We start from the raw sequence: 19,862 nt of genomic DNA on the forward strand, positions 1-19,862 counted from the left end.
GGGCAGGCCACCCAGAGAGATTGTGTCGCTGCTGGCCTCCAGAACATTTTTCCAGTATATTCTGTGCTAGGTAATAATTGGATCAGTATTCTCCAACATCTGCTGCTGGTTCAGATCTCTTAACTCTCCTTTTTCCAATCTGACAAGCCTTTTGAATGTAATTAATTCTCTTCAAATTCAGTCTGATAGAGAAAGTGATCTGGTTGTCTTGCTTATCTTGTAGGGCTTGAAGATCAGTTATGGAGAGAAACATATGGGAACAATATTGCTATTTTAACAATAACTCTTCAGAGGAATTTGTAGAACACATTTCGCATAGATGAGAAGCCAGTTCAAAAGAATGCCTCTATAAGGCAATGTTGGTGCTTTAGAAAACACAAAATAGGGAAAGGTTAGCTGAATGATATGTGCATTGAAACTTTGAAAGCAAATTATACTAAATCAGTAACCATCAGAGGTGGGAGTAAAAATGAGAACGATTTTCATGGGGATGTGGTAGTCTAATAATTCCTTCCACCATTGGGATGCAAAAATAAGATTGTCCCATACAGCTGTGTTTACATCCTGGAAAACAGAAGGTGGGCAAAGCTGGAACAATCCCTATTCCTTGCCACCTCAAAAGGTCCCTAGCACAGGGAGCCTCAGCAAAACAGGGATGCTAGGAGTCAGGGACCAATGTTGCTTCCAGCAACTAGGAGGCTCAGGACCTTATAAATTCTGGCCTCCTAAACCACACCCTAAATACAGCTACTGGCAATGAAGGAGTACTGGAGATTGCATATTCCCATGCACCCCCTTACTCACGAGTAGACTGACAACTCTGGGCCCACAAGTGAATACTGTGTTGTCGCTCTTTGACCTGGACCTGAAGTGGCAATCTTGAGGTCGGGGACAGAGTGCTCCACCAACTCCTCTTTCACTTCTGGGGTTTTTTTTTTTTCCATCAGGTATCAATTTAGAGAGCCCCTCAGGGCATCCTCAGCATTGGATTCAGGGAGGCCTGCTTGCTCCTCAAGGTCCTCGACCTGTGGGGTGTCTAGTACTTCCTACGAAGACTTAGTGCCTGGTACCGGGTCGGTGCTAGGCATGACACTGCCTCACTTTCACTTTCCAAATTGTGGTGATCCTGACCGTATTTTTTCAGTACAGAGGACAAAACTTCAAGCTACAGAGCTTTGTTTTTACTCTTGTTTGTGTAAGTCACTTTGAGTTCCCCTGTCTGAAATAAGACTACTAATATAATAAATAAATAAATAAATACATAGTATAGCATCAGTGGAAATAACATCAGGGGTGGGGAGTATATATGTGTGTGTGTGTGTGTGTGTGTGTGTATGCAGTGCTTTTTCTAAAAGAATGTTTAGGGGTACTCTCATTTTCCTACTCATATTGAAATACTACCCCCTCAATGAGGCCAAATTTAGATTCACAAAATGTTTAGGGGTATGCGTACCCCTGCACCCCCCAAAAAAGCACTGTGTATGTGTATATATGTAAAAGTATTTCTGAGCTGCCAGCTCATAAGAAAATTTCTTGGCAGCATTCAATAAAAGCATTACATTATCATAAAATTACAAAATACAGAACAAATGACTGTCACTGAATCAAATCAAATCTCTAAAAAGACTTAGCAAAAAGAAGATGAAGAAGTTGTTTCCAGCAAGAAAATAAATGTCAAAAATTGTTGGGTCTGTCTGATTTCCATAAAAATAATGTTTCAAAATACTGGTGCCATAATACTAAAAGCCTTACTGTGTACAGAAACCACATGAATATGGGATAACTGTGGGGCAGTCAGGAGAGTTTCTCCAGATGATCACAGTGATCTGACTGGGGTATAAGGGATAAGGGATAAGGCAGTTCTTCTGGGAACCTGGTCCTAGGCCGTTTAGGGCTTTATTCATTAATAGTAATACCTTGAACATGGCTTGGTAATGTATTGGCAGGTAGTGTAGCGCTTTCGGCACCAGTGTAATATGCTGACATGCAGCTGTTCTTGCCAAAAGCTGGGCTGCAGCATTCTATACTACTCACAATTTCTGAACCAACCTCAAGGGTTCCACACAGTGTATTACAGTGGTTTTCCCAGTAGTGATGTATGGAAGTGAGAGTTGGACCATAAAGAAGGCTGATCGCCGAAGAATTGATGCTTTTGAATTATGGTGCTGGAGGAGACTCTTGAGAGTCCCATGGACTGCAAGAAGATCAAACTGATCCATTCTTAAGGAAATCAGCCCTGAGTGCTCACTGGAAGGACAGATCCTGAAGCTGAGGCTCCAATGACCTCATGAGAAGAGAAGACTCCCTGGAAAAGACCCTGATGTTGGGAAAGATGGAGGGCACAAGGAGAAGGGGACGACAGAGGACGAGATGATTGGATAGTGTTCTCGAAGCTACCAGCATGAGTTTGGATAAACTGCGGGAGGCAGTGGAAGACAGAAGTGCCTGGCGTGCTCTGGTCCATGGGATCACAAAGAGTCGGACGTGACTAAACGACTAAACAACAACAACAAATTAGATGTTCTCAAGACCTGCACCACTGTGACCAAGTCATCCTTGTCCAGGAACAGCTGAAGCTGGTGAACCAGCTAAGCTGGAAGAATGCACTCTTGTATATTACTGAAATTCAATGGTCTTTGTCACAAACAGTTCTCTTTATTGTATCATTTTTAAAAAATGTTTTTTTGTGTGACATCTCTGAGCCTTCAAGATACAGCAATAATGACATCTAAATGGAGATGTGGTGTGGTTGGTGTAGCAGTTAAAATAGTATTGGGCTTGAACTAGGGAGACTGAGTTCAAGTCCCTACTCAACCATGAAGCTTATTCAGGGCCCCTGAGCCAGTCTTGATCTCTCAGCATTACTGAGAGTTCTTGTGAGTCTAAAAGGCAGATGGAGAAGAACTATGTACACTGCTCTGAGCATCTGAGCAGAATAAAGATACTGTCATACCTCGGGTTGAATGTGCTTCGGGTTGAGTGCGTTCAAGTTGTGCTCCGCGGCAACCCGGAAGTAATGGAGCGAATTACTTCTGAGTTTCACCGCTCGCGCATGCGCAGATGCTTAAAATGACGTCACACGCATGCGCAGAAGCGGAAAAATGCGACCCGCGTTTGCGCAGTCACGCCGTCGCATCTTACATTGCATTCAGGATGCGAACAGGGCTGCAGAACGGATCCCATTCGCATCCCGAGGTACCACTGTAATTTAATATGAAAATGATCCCATGGACTTTATTTTTGAAGGGACTCATAATCAAATATATTTTGAAAGTCAGTTTGTGAAAGTACGCTGTGCATGGTTAAAATTGCTTTATTTTAATTGCACCACAGATCGAAGAGGCTGCACTCTTAAATTTTCATGCTCCCATCTTCCAAGGTGTGAATGAGCATGAAGTTTTGCTTGTTCTTTTATATCTTCTTAGCAAGCTTCATGGCACCTCTTTCTTTGGACTGCGTGATTCTAATTTTCAATAGGAATCACTTGCAGCAACAGCCTCACACAACCTTGGCAGAAGTCACGGAATTGTAGAACTGTTGCCAACCCACCAGTGGCCCATTATTTTAATCTTTTTTCCTCTCTCCAGGAGTGCATCTTTTCAGGCAACTCCCTAAGTATTTGGCTCTTAGGCAATGTGCTAACCCACATTTCTTTGCTGGGAACCATAGTATTAAAAGATGCCGCTGATACAATACTCCCTACCTTTTGCCCTCTGTCATCGAAACAGTGTTGTCATACAAAAGAAGAGGCTTGTCTTTAGCTGTTATTTCAAGTTTTTATAAATTCTCTCATCCCCTCCCCCTTTTCAGTCAATGATGACTTCTTCCCAAGGGCTAAAAGAAGACATAAATCAAGCTGAATGTGCATAAGTTTCTACTGTTTTTAATTACATAAAATATGCAGTTGCTTTTTAGTAAATAAGAAATCCAGAGCTAATACTATGAACATGGGTAAGAATTTAACCTCTTGGGGCTTGCTCATGCCAAATATCTCATCCATTAACTGACAGTGCTAGGAACAAGCAGAGCACAGAGGTTCCATATACAACACTTTCACAGACTATGATGACCTAAACTTCATAGAATGCCACGAAGAAACAACATTAGAGAGTATCAAGCAGCTAGACAAAATTTGATTAACTACTGAGACCCCAACATTTATGTATTTAATATTATTCAAGCAGATAGAAGCAAACTTCTTTCAAATTAGATAGAGGCTTACATACTCTGTCACAGTCAAGCAAGAGCAGCTCAAATCTCCCAGTGTGTGACCTCAGTTTCTGCATGATGACACAGTCCCATGAGGGAAGCAAAATATTTTAGCATGTTGGTCCCACTGTTAATCAGTTTCAGCAAGACAGATTTGTGCTAAGTGCACAGAGTTGAAGAATTTCCTCACTGGACTAAATCTGAGTTGATTCCTACCACCTTAGTTTTATTTCAGTTCTGCAACTTGCTCTAAGGTTCCGGAGGGCTCCTCTGGACAACCTGTTCATTCAGCATTCATCCCAATTTGCTTGCGCAAAGCTTACATGAAGGTTAGACAAGTTGCTTGTTTTCTATGGAGTATTCATTCTGATTTGTTTGCAGAATAGTTATACACCAATGAGCATTCATCCTGACTTTATCAACCACGGTATCCTTCTGGAGTGGCTGGCTTTGCAGTCGTTCTGGTCCTATTTGGATGGTTGTTTCCAGAGGGTGATGCTTGAGGAGTGTGTTTTTTTCAGCCCTGTGGAGCATTCAATGTGCAGTTCTTCTGGATTTGATATTATCTCCCATGCTGTTCAACATCTGCATGAAACCGCTAAATAGGGTCATCCGGAGTTTTGAAGTATGCTGTCAGCAATATGCTGATGACACACAGCTCTACTTCTCCTTTACATCTGCAGGTGTGGCAGTGGAAGGTGCTAGGCTGACGTCTTACCTCAGTTATGGACTGGATTAGGGCCAACAAACCGAAGCTCAATTCAGATAAGACTGAGTCAATGTTAGTGGGCGGTTCTCTAGACCAGATGGATGGGAGGTTGCCTGGTCTTGATGGTGTTATACTCCCCTGAAGGAGCTCCCTCTGGGGTACTTCTGAATTCCTTGCTGTCGCTTGAGGCTCAGGTGGCCTCGGTGGCCCCCGAGTGCCTTCCATCAGCTTCAGCTGGTGGCCCAGCTGTGCCCCTATCTGGACAAGGATAGCCTAACTACTGTTGTCTATGCTCTAGTAACCTCTAGCTTAGTTTACTGCAATGTGTTATATGTGGGGCTGCCTCTGAAGAGGGTTCGGAAACATCAGTTGGTGCAGAATTCAGTGGCTGTCAGGCTTCAGGGAATCCGACCCCCCCCCAATGTCTTTTATTCAATATTCACAGAGAGAGGTTTAGAAATTCTGCCTCTTAGAGTAATGACGTTGCTCCAAGTGAAATCCCACCCCCTCCGTCTCTCCCATTATATGTCATTCCTACAGTGGCTGATCTGTGCCTTCTGCCTTCTGCCTCTGAGCTCTTTGCTCCCCTACTTTCCATGCCTGCCAGGTTCTGGGAGGGGGGTCTGGAATGCTTTCTAAAGACACTGAGTCTGTCAGCTGTCTCTCCCCTGATGCTGCTTCTTCTTCCTGCCAGTGTGGTGTAGTGGTTAAGAGTGGTAGACTCGTAGTCTGGTGAACCGGGTTTGCGTCTCTGCTCCTCCACACGCAGCTGCTGGGTGACCTTGGGCCAGTCACACTTCTCTGAAGTCTCTCAGCCCCACTCACCTCACAGAGTGTTTGTTGTGGGGGAGGAAGGGAAAGGAGAATGTTAGCCGCTTTGAGACTCCTTCGGGTAGTGATAAAGCGGGATATCAAATCCAAACTCCTCTTCTTCTTCTTCCTGCTCCTTTCCTCTTATTTCCCAGCTTTACCCCTCATCTGCCTCTGAGCTATGACCTCCTGTAAACCACTGTTGTAAATCCATGCTATCCTCCTCTTCTCTGGAAGAGTCAGGCTGGGCAGGTGGTTCCCATCATTCCTCCTCTGTCCAGTCCCTTACTGTGGTCAAGTAAGACAGTTTGAGTATATTACATCAATATTACACCAAGGCAAGACAGTTGGGCATATTACATCAGTTTCTGTGCCTAATTCAAAATGCTGGTTTTGACCTGTAAATGGATCAGGACCTCAATACCTCAAGGACCACTTAAGCCTATATGAACCACCCCAGACTCTGCAATCATAATCTGAGACCCTTCTTTATGTGCCCCATTCAAAAGGTCTGGAGGGTGGCAACATGAGAAGGGGCCTTTTCTGCAGTGTCTACCAGTTTGTGGAATGCTCTCCTCAGGAAGGCTTGCCTGGCGTCTTCATTGCATATCTTTAGGCACCAGGCAAAAACCTTCTCCCAGGCCTTTGGCCTTTTAAACTGGGGGTGGGGGTGGGTATTGATTATTTGCCACTATGTTATGTAGTTTTGTGTTTTTATACAGTGGTGCCTCGCAAGACTAAATTAATCAGTTCCGTGAGTATCTTTCGTCTTGCGAAGCAACCCTATTAGCGGCTTAGCGCTATTAGCGGTTTAGCGGCTATTAAAGGCTTAGCAGCTTAGCTGCTAAAAGGCTATTAAAGGCTTAGCGGCTTAGAAAAAGGGGGGGGGAGCGAAAAAAAATCTCAAGACATTTCCGTCTTGCGAAGCAAGCCTATAGGGAAATTCATCCTGCAAAGCGCATTGAAAAACGGAAAACCCTTTCGTCTAGCGGGTTTTCCGTCTTGCGAGGCATTCGTCTTGCGGGGCACCACTGTATTTTAACCCCCCCTGTGATCCTCAGATGAAGGGTTTAACAAACCACTTAAAAATTAATTGAAATACTAGCATTATTCAAAACTAAAGTCGAACTGTTATAAATAAATAAAAATTTGAAATACTAGCATTATTCAAAACTAAAGTCAAACCATTATAAATATTACTGCAGTAAAGGTTTCAAAAATGCTTTACATAGTAGCTTCTGCTTAGCGTATAAAGACTGCAGTAATGGCATCCTTTTGACATATTCAGCAGAAATTGGCCAGACTGCCCAGTCTGATTTTCAAGGTCTTTTCATGATAAACCTCTTGAAGAAAAAAATAGCTTGTGCCAGAGATGTCTTTCAGGACCTCACCCTCCCACCAACCAACTATGGATCTTACTGTTATTTTTTTAAAGTTAAGGAAGGTTGTTCTCCTGACAGAATATTTTATAGTGAGCCAAAAAAAAAAGTCTAGCAAAAGCCTTCCAAATTTGAGGATCACATGATATTATGAAGACTGTGATTTGTTGGGATAAAGGATTTAGTAGCATAGCTTTATCAGGAAATGCATCTGATCTGTCGCTGTGATCTGAGCAGTAGTGTTTGGAGAAGGTATGTGCTTGAGTTCGAAACAGCTGAGCAGCAGTTTTGGCTGATGAAAAGTATCTCTCAGATTCCATAACGCTTCTATTTCTCCAAGTTAGTAAGATTTTATTCTTCAGCGGAGAATAATGTATCATTCTGTATCTTACACTTTTTTTTAGTCATCAAATTAGATGCAACACACATGGTCAATAATTCTTCAATATTACATATTCAAATATTCTATGCAATAACTAATATTATAAAGAGAGCTTTTACTTGAGTCATGGCATCTATTTTTGATTCCAGAGCTCATCCTATAAATATGTGAGTGGGGATATTAATGCATCTATAGAAGTCTCTCCTGTTCAAAAGAGACAAGGTCTCAACCACAGTTAGCACCCTTTCCCTATGTTATTCTACTAGAATATACATTCCTACAACTTTATCCTCAGCCAAGTTTTTCTGATATTTTACATTGGCATGTGGAAGACTGAATGCTTTCAGCAGTCACCTTTCCTGGAGTTGTCGACCATCGCACTTTGGAAAACGGCATAATTCCATAGGATTGCCACATTTTACCACAATACATGTTTTGGGTGTATATTATGGGAAGCTTTCTGGAACACTTTGAGAGAGATATTTGAAGAATTAAGGTCTGTAGCATTTTGATTTTTCTTATGCTTGGAGCTCAAAGTATACTTGCTAACATTTGCAGAGATTGGCACATAATTGAGACATACTGTGACCTATCACTTAAAAGATATTATTCACTGCTTTAGTGAGTGACTTTGCTAAACTACTGGAAGATAAGGCAAGCGTGTTTTAAAGAGAAAGGTCTCAAATGCCAAAGATCTTTGTGAGATGACTCAAAGGCTTATGTAATCTGAGCTATCTCAATAAATCTCTCCCATTAAACCCGTTAAGATCTCTAAACTGGCTCTTCAGAAACACAGGGGCTTAAGAGTATATTGGAACGTTGTTAGAACTTAATCTGAAGACTGTTGGACAATTCATTTTAAAGTAAGAGGAATGGAAACAGCCTGACAAGACCAGAAGCAACAGAGGTGTTCAACTAGAGTACTAGACTTCCATTTAGAGATAGAGGATTGGGTTTACACAGAAGCCATTAGAATGACTTGTAATGGGAGGCTGATGAAGTCTGTGGGATTCTGGAGAGCTATGTTGACATGGCTGGTAGTCCTGGTGAAATTCTAGTCATTCCATAGGATGTAGAGATGGCTTAAGGTGTTTGAGAAGATTGCTCCGTAGATTACTCAGGGTGATCATGGAGGTGGTTCTTACACAACTCCAGGTACTGTTAGATGGAAATTGATTGTATAGATCCATTTCAGTATCATTTGAGACCTGATTTAGGGCATCCTGATGCTACTGTTGTGACTGGAAGCAAAGGGCAGCTGTTCTTCCAGTTACACATAGAGATACAATGGTACCTTGGTTCTCAAGCTTAATCCCTTCTGGAAGTCCGTTCCAAAACCAAAGTGTTCCAAAACCAAGGCACGCTTTCCCATAGAAAGTAATGCAAAATGGATTAATCTGTTCCAGACTTTTAAAAACAACCCCTAAAACAGAAATTTAACATGAATTTTAAATTCATCTATCTAACGAAACCATTAATCCATAAAATGAAAGCAATAAACAATGTATTGTACTGTAAAATCAGTAAAACAGTATTGTAGATGATAAAAATGAAAATGTAACTTTTGATTACCTGCACTCAATCAGAAGCTGAACTGGGTTCCACACAGTCACAAAAACAAAAAATAAATAGCAAAAAAAGACAGACCTCAGCATAGCACTCAGAACAGAAGCATAGCACTCAAAACGGAGCATGTTCAGCTTCGAAAAAAGTTCACAAACCGGAACACTTACTTCCAGGTTTGTAGCATTCAGGTTCCAAGTTGTTTGAGAACTAAGCTGTTTGAAAACCAAGGTACCACTGTACATACAAGTCTACACAGGAACAAACTACATGTGCTGGTGGCAGACATGCTTGTTGGGAAAGATTGAGGGCACAAGGAGAAGGGGACGACAAAGGACGAGATGGTTGGACAGTGTTCTCAAAGCTACCAGCATGAGTTTGACCAAACTGAGGGAGGTAGTGGAAGACAGGAGTGCCTGGCATGCTCTGGTCCATGGGGTCACGAAGAGTCGGACACGACTAAACAACAACAACAACAACAACTGCAAAGAGGGCCTCTTTGACCATGGCAGCACAACTGTAGAATGGTATCTTCAGGGAGGATTGCCCAGAAATTGAACTCATGTTTTCAGTTTCCAGTGCATGGCAAATACATGTTTGCTCTCCTGGGCCTTTTAAACATCAGCTGGGTTTCTGATATGGTCAGTGCTTTTTTCTGGGGGTTCTCAATGGTATGCAGTACCAGCACCATTTTTCTAGAAGTAAAGCATGGGATGTGGTGCTTTTTAATTTGATGATTTTATTGTCATTGATGCTTTATTGGATGTTTTACAGCTATGTTGATTCTAATTTATCGCTAAGTGCCATGGTGAGAGTACTCTGTACAGAATGTGTGGGATATCATTGTTCATAATAGATAAATTATAATATGGATGGGATTCTAAATCTCCTCCACTTGTGGCTTATCTCCCCAGAGTCTGTCTTTTCAGCTAAGCGGCTCTACTGAAAGTGAGTTTGAGTAAGAAAAAAGTCTGGTGTGTGTGTGTGTGTGTGTGAGAGAGAGAGAGAGGTTATGGGGAGGTAAGCAGTGAACATGAGAAGGGTTCCTGACCCACATACTCCCATTTGCCCTAAAAATTGGAGACCTTAACTTAATGTGAGGTAGCAGCAGACCTGGATTTAAACAATTTGGTCTATCGTATCACTTTCTGTCCTCTGTTGTGTCTTGACCCACCATTGTCTGCATCTCTCTAGTAATAGTAATGTAACTTGTAACATATGTGTAAGATGACTGCACTGTATAGTTCCATACTGATTAATTTGTCAAATACCAGCTCAGTCTATTAATAATATCCTATAAAATTTCCACCTTTGCTTTTATAATTACTGAAAATTCAGCCGCGAGTCACCATATTTAAAAATTGCCTTCAAATGACTTGAATAATAAAAAAATCAGTTCTGTAATCTTAAAAAGATTTAAGAATCATTTGAATAAATGGGTCTGTGAGCAAATCAGCTCACACATTCAGTTATCTTTTTTTATCAAGATACAGAAGTCTGTACTAGACAATGCATATTGTCAAGAAAGTCTATGCTATGTGATCTGTTGGTAAAATAACCCATAGGAATGCCAAAAATTACTCCTCAAACTGGTTTAGTCCCATTAAAGTTAATGGCCTTACAGCAGCAGAAATGGCATCCAGATTCCTTAATCATCCTTAAATACATTACTCAGGAGTAATCCAAACCAAGTGGGACTACTTTGGAGTAAGTGATATGAGACCATAGCCATGAGGTTCAGCAGGACTTAAATATACAATAAGAAGCAGAAACTGCTGATTGCCCTAATTGTTCACTTATGTCAATGTATCCACATATCTGTTATTAAGACCTTTTGTAAGTTTTATTTACAAAGGAGTCAGTTGGCCTACACCATTAGCACACTTCTAAAAACAGTGGATAAAACCGTTTTAGATTTCCAGAAGTTGCATCATTATGGATTATTGTTTTAGCACTGCTAGTTCTCTCTAATATGATGTTGCTCCCAGAGGAATACTGATTAAAACAGGAACCAGATGTGCTTTCTATGACCAGATTGAAAAAAAAGATAAACAACTACACTAGAGAAAATCAATTGAAATAAAAAGAAAGCCCCGAGGGTGTTTCTAGAAACATGGACTGGTTTGGGTGGCAGTGGTGACTATGTAAGTATTTCAGAAGAATGGGGCAGGCACTGGAAACAGCTTAAAATAAAATAATAATAAAAATCCCTCCCAGACTTAAAAGGGGAGGGGGGATTGCTGGGACCACCAAGATTCTCAAAAACATGTTTTGATTGTGCTATAAGAACCAAATCAAGGTTAAATAATACATTTGGCCCCGACTAGAATGAAGGCTGGAGAAGCTCCTCTGTGAAATAAAAAATAAAAGTTCCAGGTTTGGAGCATCAAAAGATACACCGGATGAACGTGGAAAGGATTCTAAATATAGCACCTATCCAGACATTGTGTTAGTGGAGCAGTACAATCACTTCTAACCGGCAAAAGACAAATTTATTATTTCTGTTCTGGAGATCTTCCCTAGGGCGTTCAACACTTTCAGGATGGCAGTCCAAAGGAAAACCGACAAGCTCCCCCCAGGAGAAGGGGCTGCCCATCAGTCCTGACCATCCTGGAAAAACAGGCAACCCCTTAGACTTATACAGTAAACCAGGGGTTTTTAAAAAGACAACCATGCTAAGGGTATGGCAGAACAATCTTGCTGAAAAGACCAATAAAGCAAAATGTAAACCCAGTAAGGTGAGGGATCGGAAGTGGGACTGAATCTAGAACTCCCAGTCTACTCTCCCGCTTGTATTATTTATTTCGTAAAATTTATATACTGCTTGGTTGTAAAAATACACACACAAAAACCTAAAGTGGTATTGCCGTGGCTGAAGCTGCTAACAGTTTTAGCAGCTGGCTAGGCAAACATTAAGATCCTCACATTTGTCCTGGACTCTTTGCTCCCTGCTTTTTTGGAGATTTGCTTTCTTTCCATGGATGGGTATATGCTTGGCTCCCTGTTGCAGGAGTGCAGCCACTATTTTGTACTCATCTCAAGCTAGATGGGGCTAGCTCCCTTTTTATGCAGACAAGGCACTGTCTTCAAACAGTGCTTCAAAATGCTAATCTGGCTCAAGGAAATTGAAGGCAAGAAATAGGACCTTTGGGTAATTAGGAACTCTTTCTTCGTGTCTGTTTCTGTTTCATGAAGCAGGTAAGTAAGTATGAATATTATAGGATATTTATTAGCTTTGGGATTATCAGCGGCTACTGGCCACATTAGCTATATTCTACCTCCACTGTAGGGATGCGGGTGGTGCTGTGGTCTAAACCACAGAGCCTCTTGGGCTTGCTGATCAGAAGGTCGGCGGTTCGAATCTCCACAACGAGGTGAGCTCCCGTTGCTCGGTCCCTGCTCCTGCCAACCTAGCAGTTCGAAAGCACGTCAAAGTGCAGGTAGATAAAAAGGTACCGCTCCGGTGGGAAGGTAAACAGCATTTCCGTGTGCAGCTCTGGTTCACCAAAAGTGGCTTAGTCATGTTGGCCACATGACCTGGAAGCTGTACGCCGGCTCCCTCGACCAGTAAAGCGAGATGAGCGCCGCAACCCCAGAGTTGGTCACGACTGGACCCAATGGTCAGGGGTCCCTTTACCTTTACCTCCACTGTAGAAAGGCAGTGGTCATCACAAGTGGGGAGAGTGGTCTGCACTCAGGTCCTCCTTGCATTCTTCCCATAGGTGAGCTGCTGTGATGACAGACTGCTGGATGAGATGAGCCATTGGCTTCATCTAGCAGGGCTTATCTTCTTGTGGAATTACAAGCCAAAGAATCAGAGTTGGAAGGTATCTTCCAAATGGGTATCTTTTCTCATAAAGGTAAAGGTGACGACTCTGGGGTTGTGGCACTCATCTTGCTTTATTGGCCGAGGGAGCCAGCGTACAGCTTCTGGGTCATGTGGCCAGCATGACTAAGCCACTTCTGGCAAACCAGAGCAGCACACAGAAACACAATTTACCTTCCCGCCGGAGCGGTACCTATTTATCTACTTGCACTTTGATGTGCTTTCGAACTGCTAGGTTGGCAGGAGCAGGGACCGAGCAACGGGAGCTCTGCACTGCATGAAGTACTGTACTATTAATATTGTGGGCACTTTTGCTGCATGCCTAGAGTAACCTATAAGCATGTCAGATGGTAAGCAAAAGTCTTATTAGACACCCAGGGATTCCATGCTCATGTAAACACATGTTGTTTGATATGTAATTTGGAATTTAAGAGTCCTCAAACTTCCTCACGTTTCTTCTCGAACTTCATCCTACCTGTATATGGAGAAGCATTTCTCCAATTACCCCTTAGAATGGATCCTGGAAAAAATATCACAATGGGATTTTCACACCCTTTGCCCATGATGTGGGCATGAGAAAATGATGTGACTGAAATAATTTCAGAGAAAGATCCCAGTCAACTTGTCACAAACGGTGTCCCGGTGTACTGATGTCTTTTCCCATGCCAGCCATGTTAGATGGGAGAAGTTAATTGTCACTGTATAGGTTTTTAAAAACTGGTTAAAGTACAGTATGTTAGCCCTCTGACCCACGCCAAAGAACACCATTCAAGACAACTGACAAGACATCAGGCTTATAACTCGGTTTGAAATAGTATGTGAGGTATAGACCTAGTATCTGTGCCAGCAAGAAGAAACTCATAAAAATCCTCCAGGATTCCAAGGACTTAGAATTTTAAACAGCTGAAAATGTCAGGTATTCATGAAAAAGTTGTTTTATTTGACCCTACTCCTACTCGATTCCCACAAATCCATCCTCTTTCCCTGTTACAAAATAAACACACTGAAGATCATTCTATCAGCATTTTTTGTATTAAGATTCAGCAAGGAACTATATAAACATTTCCAGAAAATGCAGCTTACTATAAATGTGTTTGCTCACTGGGTAAAACCCCCTTTTTTGGTTCATGCTTAGGATGCCTTTGCTTAATTGAGACTCTTTGCCAGAACCTTCTTTTCACTGGGCAGGCACCTGCTTGGGGTTGACTTCAAGCTGGAAACTGGACTTCTAAGGGCCAAACTGGACATGATCTTTATCACCTTGTCTGTCCTGACATATTTGATAAACAGGAGACACAGAGGGCTTGAGCCGGATTGGTTCCATGGCATAAAGAGATTTGTAGCTTTATTTCTTTTCCCCTGCCAGGACACAGCTAAAGGAGAAAGTGGAATGATTACTACTACTTATGAATGGGAAAAATAAAAGGAAGAGATACCTGATAATTTTTTAATCCATGATGTAACTTGTCAGGCAGAAGATAATTTCGACCCTTTAACTTAAAAAAAAAAAAAAAAAACCACCAGCAGCAAGAGTTAAAGGGTTAAAGCAAAACTCTCCTAGGTGGGCCACAATGAAAACAATGCCAAAATTATTGTTTTTTAGATTTCTTTTTCTTGCAACACTTCAAACGAAGCAGAATAAATTACTGACATTCTAACAAACCCTTCCTCCAAGGGACCCTCAAGGCAAACAAGCAAGTAAAAAAACAATGACCAAAAAATTGGTCTTTCATAAACGTTTATGGGGGGAAAGAAAAAGTCTTCCTGCCTGACCAATGGAGCTTATATTACATATCTGAATGCTTTTAGTGGCATAACATTTTTGTCAGTGGTTTAATATTTTTCAGGTATTTTTTTATCTGTCATTGTTTTATTTTTCAATATTTTAAAATATATTTCAATAAAATATTGATTCAAAATCATCAAAATCCACAACACTGAATCATGTTGAGTCTCTAATCACCTTTTCTGTATAGCTTGCTGGACACCAAATCTTAGCTGTTGATCCCAGTTGCGGGTCACAGACTGAAGCAAATAATTGTTCATTATACAGGAGCCTAATTTTATTTTAAATACTCCTTTTGCTATTTCACAGTATGCAAATTCATAGATCACCAGCCGGTACAAGTATGCACCATCAACAAACCAGAAAAGCAAACAGAGATGAAGATTTTGGGCTCGGCTTTGCAACATTTATTATAAAATGTGTCTTGAAAAAATGTTTTCAAGTACACAGATTTATCCATTGACATCCCAAGAATGTGCTGTTTCGCTGACCCGTATAAGAGACGTTTAAGAAATAAACTGCTTTGAACACCTGGGGCACATGCTCGAGAATAATTTTACACAATTTAGCTACCACTCCTACACACACTAAATACCCATTTATACATTTCAACAGAGTATTACAGCAGAGTCAAGTTTAACATTTATAAGAGGCAGGGACATCACAAGTATGAGTCAGTTGTCCCACCCAGTGATATTTATCATAGTCAGCCGGTTTACTGGATTTACACATGGAATGACCGTCAATTAGTAAATTAGAAAAGTATTGGTACTGTTCCAACTTTCACACACCTGCTGAACTCTATTTTGTTAGGCCTATGCAGGTACTTAAGAAAACATATCTCCACACTGGTTTTCTGATTTCGGACTTTTTTTTTAATATGGTATTTATTGTATTGTTTTATGTACAGCTGTTAACTGCTTTGATATGTTCTGTATGAATTAGGGCAATATAAATATTTTAATAAATAAATAGCTGGCAAGATGCTACATACTTAAAATGAGGTTGGCTTATTTTATCCCCTTTTTGACTGAAATAGCAGGCTTATCCACACTCACCTTTTGTCCGATCTTTCAGGTTCACGTTTATAAGCTCCGTGACCAAATGTGGGTTTCTTTTTTGCCCCGGAGCTTTCCCCATGAAAAGCTGCTCTTTAGTGCTCAATTGGCACAGACATCAAATTGGGTTTTCTGCAGATTGCCCCCTGCTCTGATGGAGCTTTAAAGAACAGGCTTTCATGGGGAAAGCTCTGGAGCAAAAACAAACAAACCAGGTGCTCAGGGATGGAGTTTTAAAGCACAGGCAGCGCATGGAAAGAGTGGAGGAAAGGTAAATGTGGATGGTGACTTCTTTGCGTGGGGTCGGTTGGAATCTCTTGTGTGGAATTGAGTCAGCAACCTGCTGGGCATGTTTATGAATCATAGAATTGTAGAACTGGAACTTTTGAACAATTGTTATTTAAATTATTTATAAAATAGTTGGAAAGGGACCATGAGGGTCATCTAGTCCAACCCTCTGCAATGCAAGTCTGCAATCTTCTGCCCAATGTGGGGGTTGAACCCATGTCCCTGAGATTAAGAGCTCTACCAACGGAGCAATCTAATTCTTTTGGGTTGCATGCTATTCTACCATCTTGCTTGGGACTTTTCCTTTGGAGCTAGTGTTTGACAAATATGCTGACTACTGGATGAGCTACTCTCTCTGGGAGACTTTGAAGGTTGCCACTGAGATTTAAAAGTTTTTTTGCAATGTGTGGAGCGAGTAGAAAGGTTTGTAGGAATCGGTGGAATTAGCTTGTTTAGTTACCATCATTTCATTACTTGAGATAAAGAGGGCTTTCCACTTAGATTAAGTTTTTACTAGAAAGGTGACTGGAAAATCACCAACATGTGGAAATAGTAGAGGGAATGTTAGCTAAAGCTAGCAGAGCCACTGACAGCCATTGTCCTGTTACTGAGGTCAGCAGCTGGTCCAAGGCTCCCCTTTGCATTGGCTCTGTGGGAGCCCTCGAACACAATATAGGAGCAGATTCATATAGCACTAGCTAATTCTAAGGTGTATTGCCCTCCATTTATGTTTGTGTTCCCATTATTAGAACCATGTAGGTGAAAAAACGCACTTGCAGAAAGCAGAGAACACAGATTAGCTCAGTTTTCGATTGACACTGATATGATTGATTATGCACAGAAGCATTTGTTAGCTTATATATTTTTTGGATTTTTTCTAACGCCCTCAATCTGCCTTGCCTGTAATAAATAACAATTCTGTGCCATTATCTGTGGGAAACAATGATCGGAGAGGAATCAGCAGGCTTTGGAAAATGATTCAGAAAAGAATTACGCTTCACTAAATAAGGAGGCAATGCAAGCAGTGCATGAACTGGAGTCAGAAAACCCAGTATTTCTAGAAAAGTGGCAGGTTTGAGATTCAGGGCACCAGCCATGTTGATAGCTCCCTCTGATGACCATAGAATTCCACACAACATTTTATTTTTGTTCATGCAGTCAACTGACAGCTGACTGCTTGTGTCCTAATTGCTTCCAAGAGAGGTCAGCAAAGGTTTTCCTTTAAAAAAAAAAAGCCTGAACAGACTTAACAGTGCACATACACACACACACAAGTGTGCACGCACACGCACACATGCTCGCACACACCCTCTTGCGCGCATGTTGATTTATGGAAACAATTATGATTCTGTCGCAGTCTTTCTTGAGCTCCGAAAGTTTGTAGCTACAGTAGAGCGTCTCATGTTGCAAAAGGCAGACAACAGAAATGGAATACTTGTGTGTCCAGCTGTTATCAACAGGAGCAAGTAAGTCATCTGTCTTCTTTAAAACATCTTAAAAGATTTCTTAGCTGCTAACAGCATTTTCCGTTGTCATGATTTTGTAGTATCAGAAGCAATGCTCTCAGTGTCTTGTGAAGCAGTGGCAATGGAACTGTATATATACGGACTATGTAAAAAATAGAACTGAGTGTACTTTGTCCTGATAAATCTTAGATACCAGAGCAAGCTTTTAGGGAAATTACTACTAAGACAAATACATGAAGCAATCAAGTGAAAGAGGATGCAATAGCAGTTTTCTCCTGAAGAGTTTGGCAATTTAACTGAATCATCAGACTCACTAGAAAACTACAGAACAGGAGAAACGAGGGCTGCATATCAACATTTAAAATGCCATGTTAATGACAGAAATTCTAGCTCACATACACATGAACCCTTTCCCCTCCTACTGTTTTATTCCCATAGCATGAAAGATAGTTGCTTTGCTTATGTAATGACCATAAAAATTTATGCATACCACTTTCTTCATAGATCTTTTGCTTTCAGTGCGAACAGAGAATACAAGTAGCAAAGGAGGACGCAGCAGCCAAGCTTATTGCAACCTGTTTCTTTAAAGGATATCCTGGCTGAAAGGATTTTTAAGGGTCAATTCTCATCGATACCTGCATCTTAAAAATAGTAAGGACTGGAATTCTGGAAGAGGGAACAGTCGCTGGTTAAATTACTTTACAATTCAAGGGAAAGGCAGAGGAGGACAGGTCAATGACCAAGGAAAGACGATCTACTGAAGACGGATTTTTTTCATTATGTTGTTCGTGAGTACCCAGAACACTGCACTATAATGCACAAATGGATATTGACATGGATCCTGCCAACTTTGCTCTACAGATCATACTTTTACATTATCTTCCTCGTGGGCGCTATATCATTAGCTTGCAATGACATGACCCCAGAGCAAATGGCTACAAATGCAAACTGTTCTTCCCCTGAGCGACATACCAGAAGTTATGATTATATGGAAGGGGGGAATGTAAGAGTAAGAAGACTTTTCTGTCGAACTCAGTGGTATATCAAGATTGATAAGAGAGGCAAGATAAAAGGAGTATTGGAGCGTAACAGCAACTACAGTAAGTAATCTCTCTTCTGCAATATGAATGGATAGTTTTGTATCTCTATGTACTGTCAGATTTTTTTCTTCTTAGTGTAACTTATGGTCCTCTAGTTCTTTTAAAGCATACTGACTATGCCTTCCTAATAATGTGGCAGGACATTTGGTACTGATTTTGAAATACGTCATTTTCAAGAATACGTTTCCAATATGTTGTAGATCTGCTAATGTATTACTGGCAGCTGGCAACTATTAACAGAAAAAGACTATTATAACAAGTGAATTAAGGTTGTTAAGTATTAAAAGTTTCAAACCACAAAGCTCTATGCTCATAAAATTATTACGAAATATTAAAGAATGCCTGTAGTATACACCCTACCTGTAAGTATAACGTCTTAACACCATAGGAAAACTTATCCACACCTCAAATTGAAGCAGAGACAATGATGAATGATACCTTGCAAAAACTAGCTTGCAAAACTAGCCTTGCAAAAAAAACTTTGCCAAACCTGGAATGAAGACAATTTTTTTTCAGGGTCCTTTTTCACCACAATGATAATAAAATGTAACAGTATTTTCTTCTGTCGCGCCATCCATGATTTTTATCTATTTAGCTTAATAGGGAAGGCAACCTATTTTTAAAACCTGCAGGAGATTGTTAAATGCCAATTTTGGTGTTGACACACATTTCTTGAAAGATTTTTCATCCGAGAGTATTTTAATAGCATTATATATAGATCTTATGATAGTATGTGTTTATTGTGCACAGGTAAGTACTGTAAATATATTAAAAACAATTTAACAATAATAAACAATATATTTCAGTGCTGATGATAATGGTAAAGAGTAGATCACCAATTCTTGTACTTAATTGTGGTATAGCACATGCTGTCTTGGGAAATAGAGAGCTGATCTACTCAATTCTCTGTCTAAGTACTTATGAGAAACATTCATCATGGTCTGTGATTCACCTTCTTTTAATGTTGATGTCTGCATCAGTCCATTTTAATCTTGCAGGCAGGCAGTTGGAATAGACCAAATATCAATGTAAGGACATAAAAACAAACCTAGAGGTATTTTCTGGACCCTACTACAAGCAGGGACCCACTGATATGCCAAATTCAAGTAAACAAAACAACAAGATACCAGTATGTTCCATAGAGAACAGAGAAAAAATTCTCCCCAATTTCTGCAATGCTGAAAAAGAGAGCCATGCATGTGTTTTATCTCTACATTTGTTGCCTCCTACATTTCTGGATGGGTTTCTAGCACCTCACACTGACCAACAGTGATAGAAACAAACTT

At 40.8% G+C, this 19,862-nt stretch overlaps 2 protein-coding genes across 2 annotated transcripts in view; one reads left to right on the forward strand and one right to left on the reverse strand.

Annotated features, from left to right (window-relative positions):
• The window catches only part of FAM227B (family with sequence similarity 227 member B), a 113,150-nt gene that overhangs the window by 18,876 nt on the left and 74,412 nt on the right, over window positions 1-19,862 (reverse strand). The gene's annotated exons all lie outside the window — the stretch shown is intronic.
• Window positions 7,705-19,862, forward strand: part of FGF7 (fibroblast growth factor 7) — a 57,398-nt gene continuing 45,240 nt past the window's right edge. Inside the window, exons 1-2 of the mRNA XM_082198879.1 lie at window positions 7,705-7,985; window positions 17,981-18,576. Coding sequence (XP_082055005.1) covers window positions 18,291-18,576 — 286 coding nt within the window. The 5' untranslated portion in view covers window positions 7,705-7,985; window positions 17,981-18,290. The remainder of the gene's footprint in view (window positions 7,986-17,980; window positions 18,577-19,862) is intronic.

The sequence above is a fragment of the Podarcis vaucheri genome (genome assembly GCF_965113315.1).
Source record: "Podarcis vaucheri genome assembly, chromosome: 14".
Lineage (NCBI taxonomy): Eukaryota > Metazoa > Chordata > Lepidosauria > Squamata > Lacertidae > Podarcis > Podarcis vaucheri.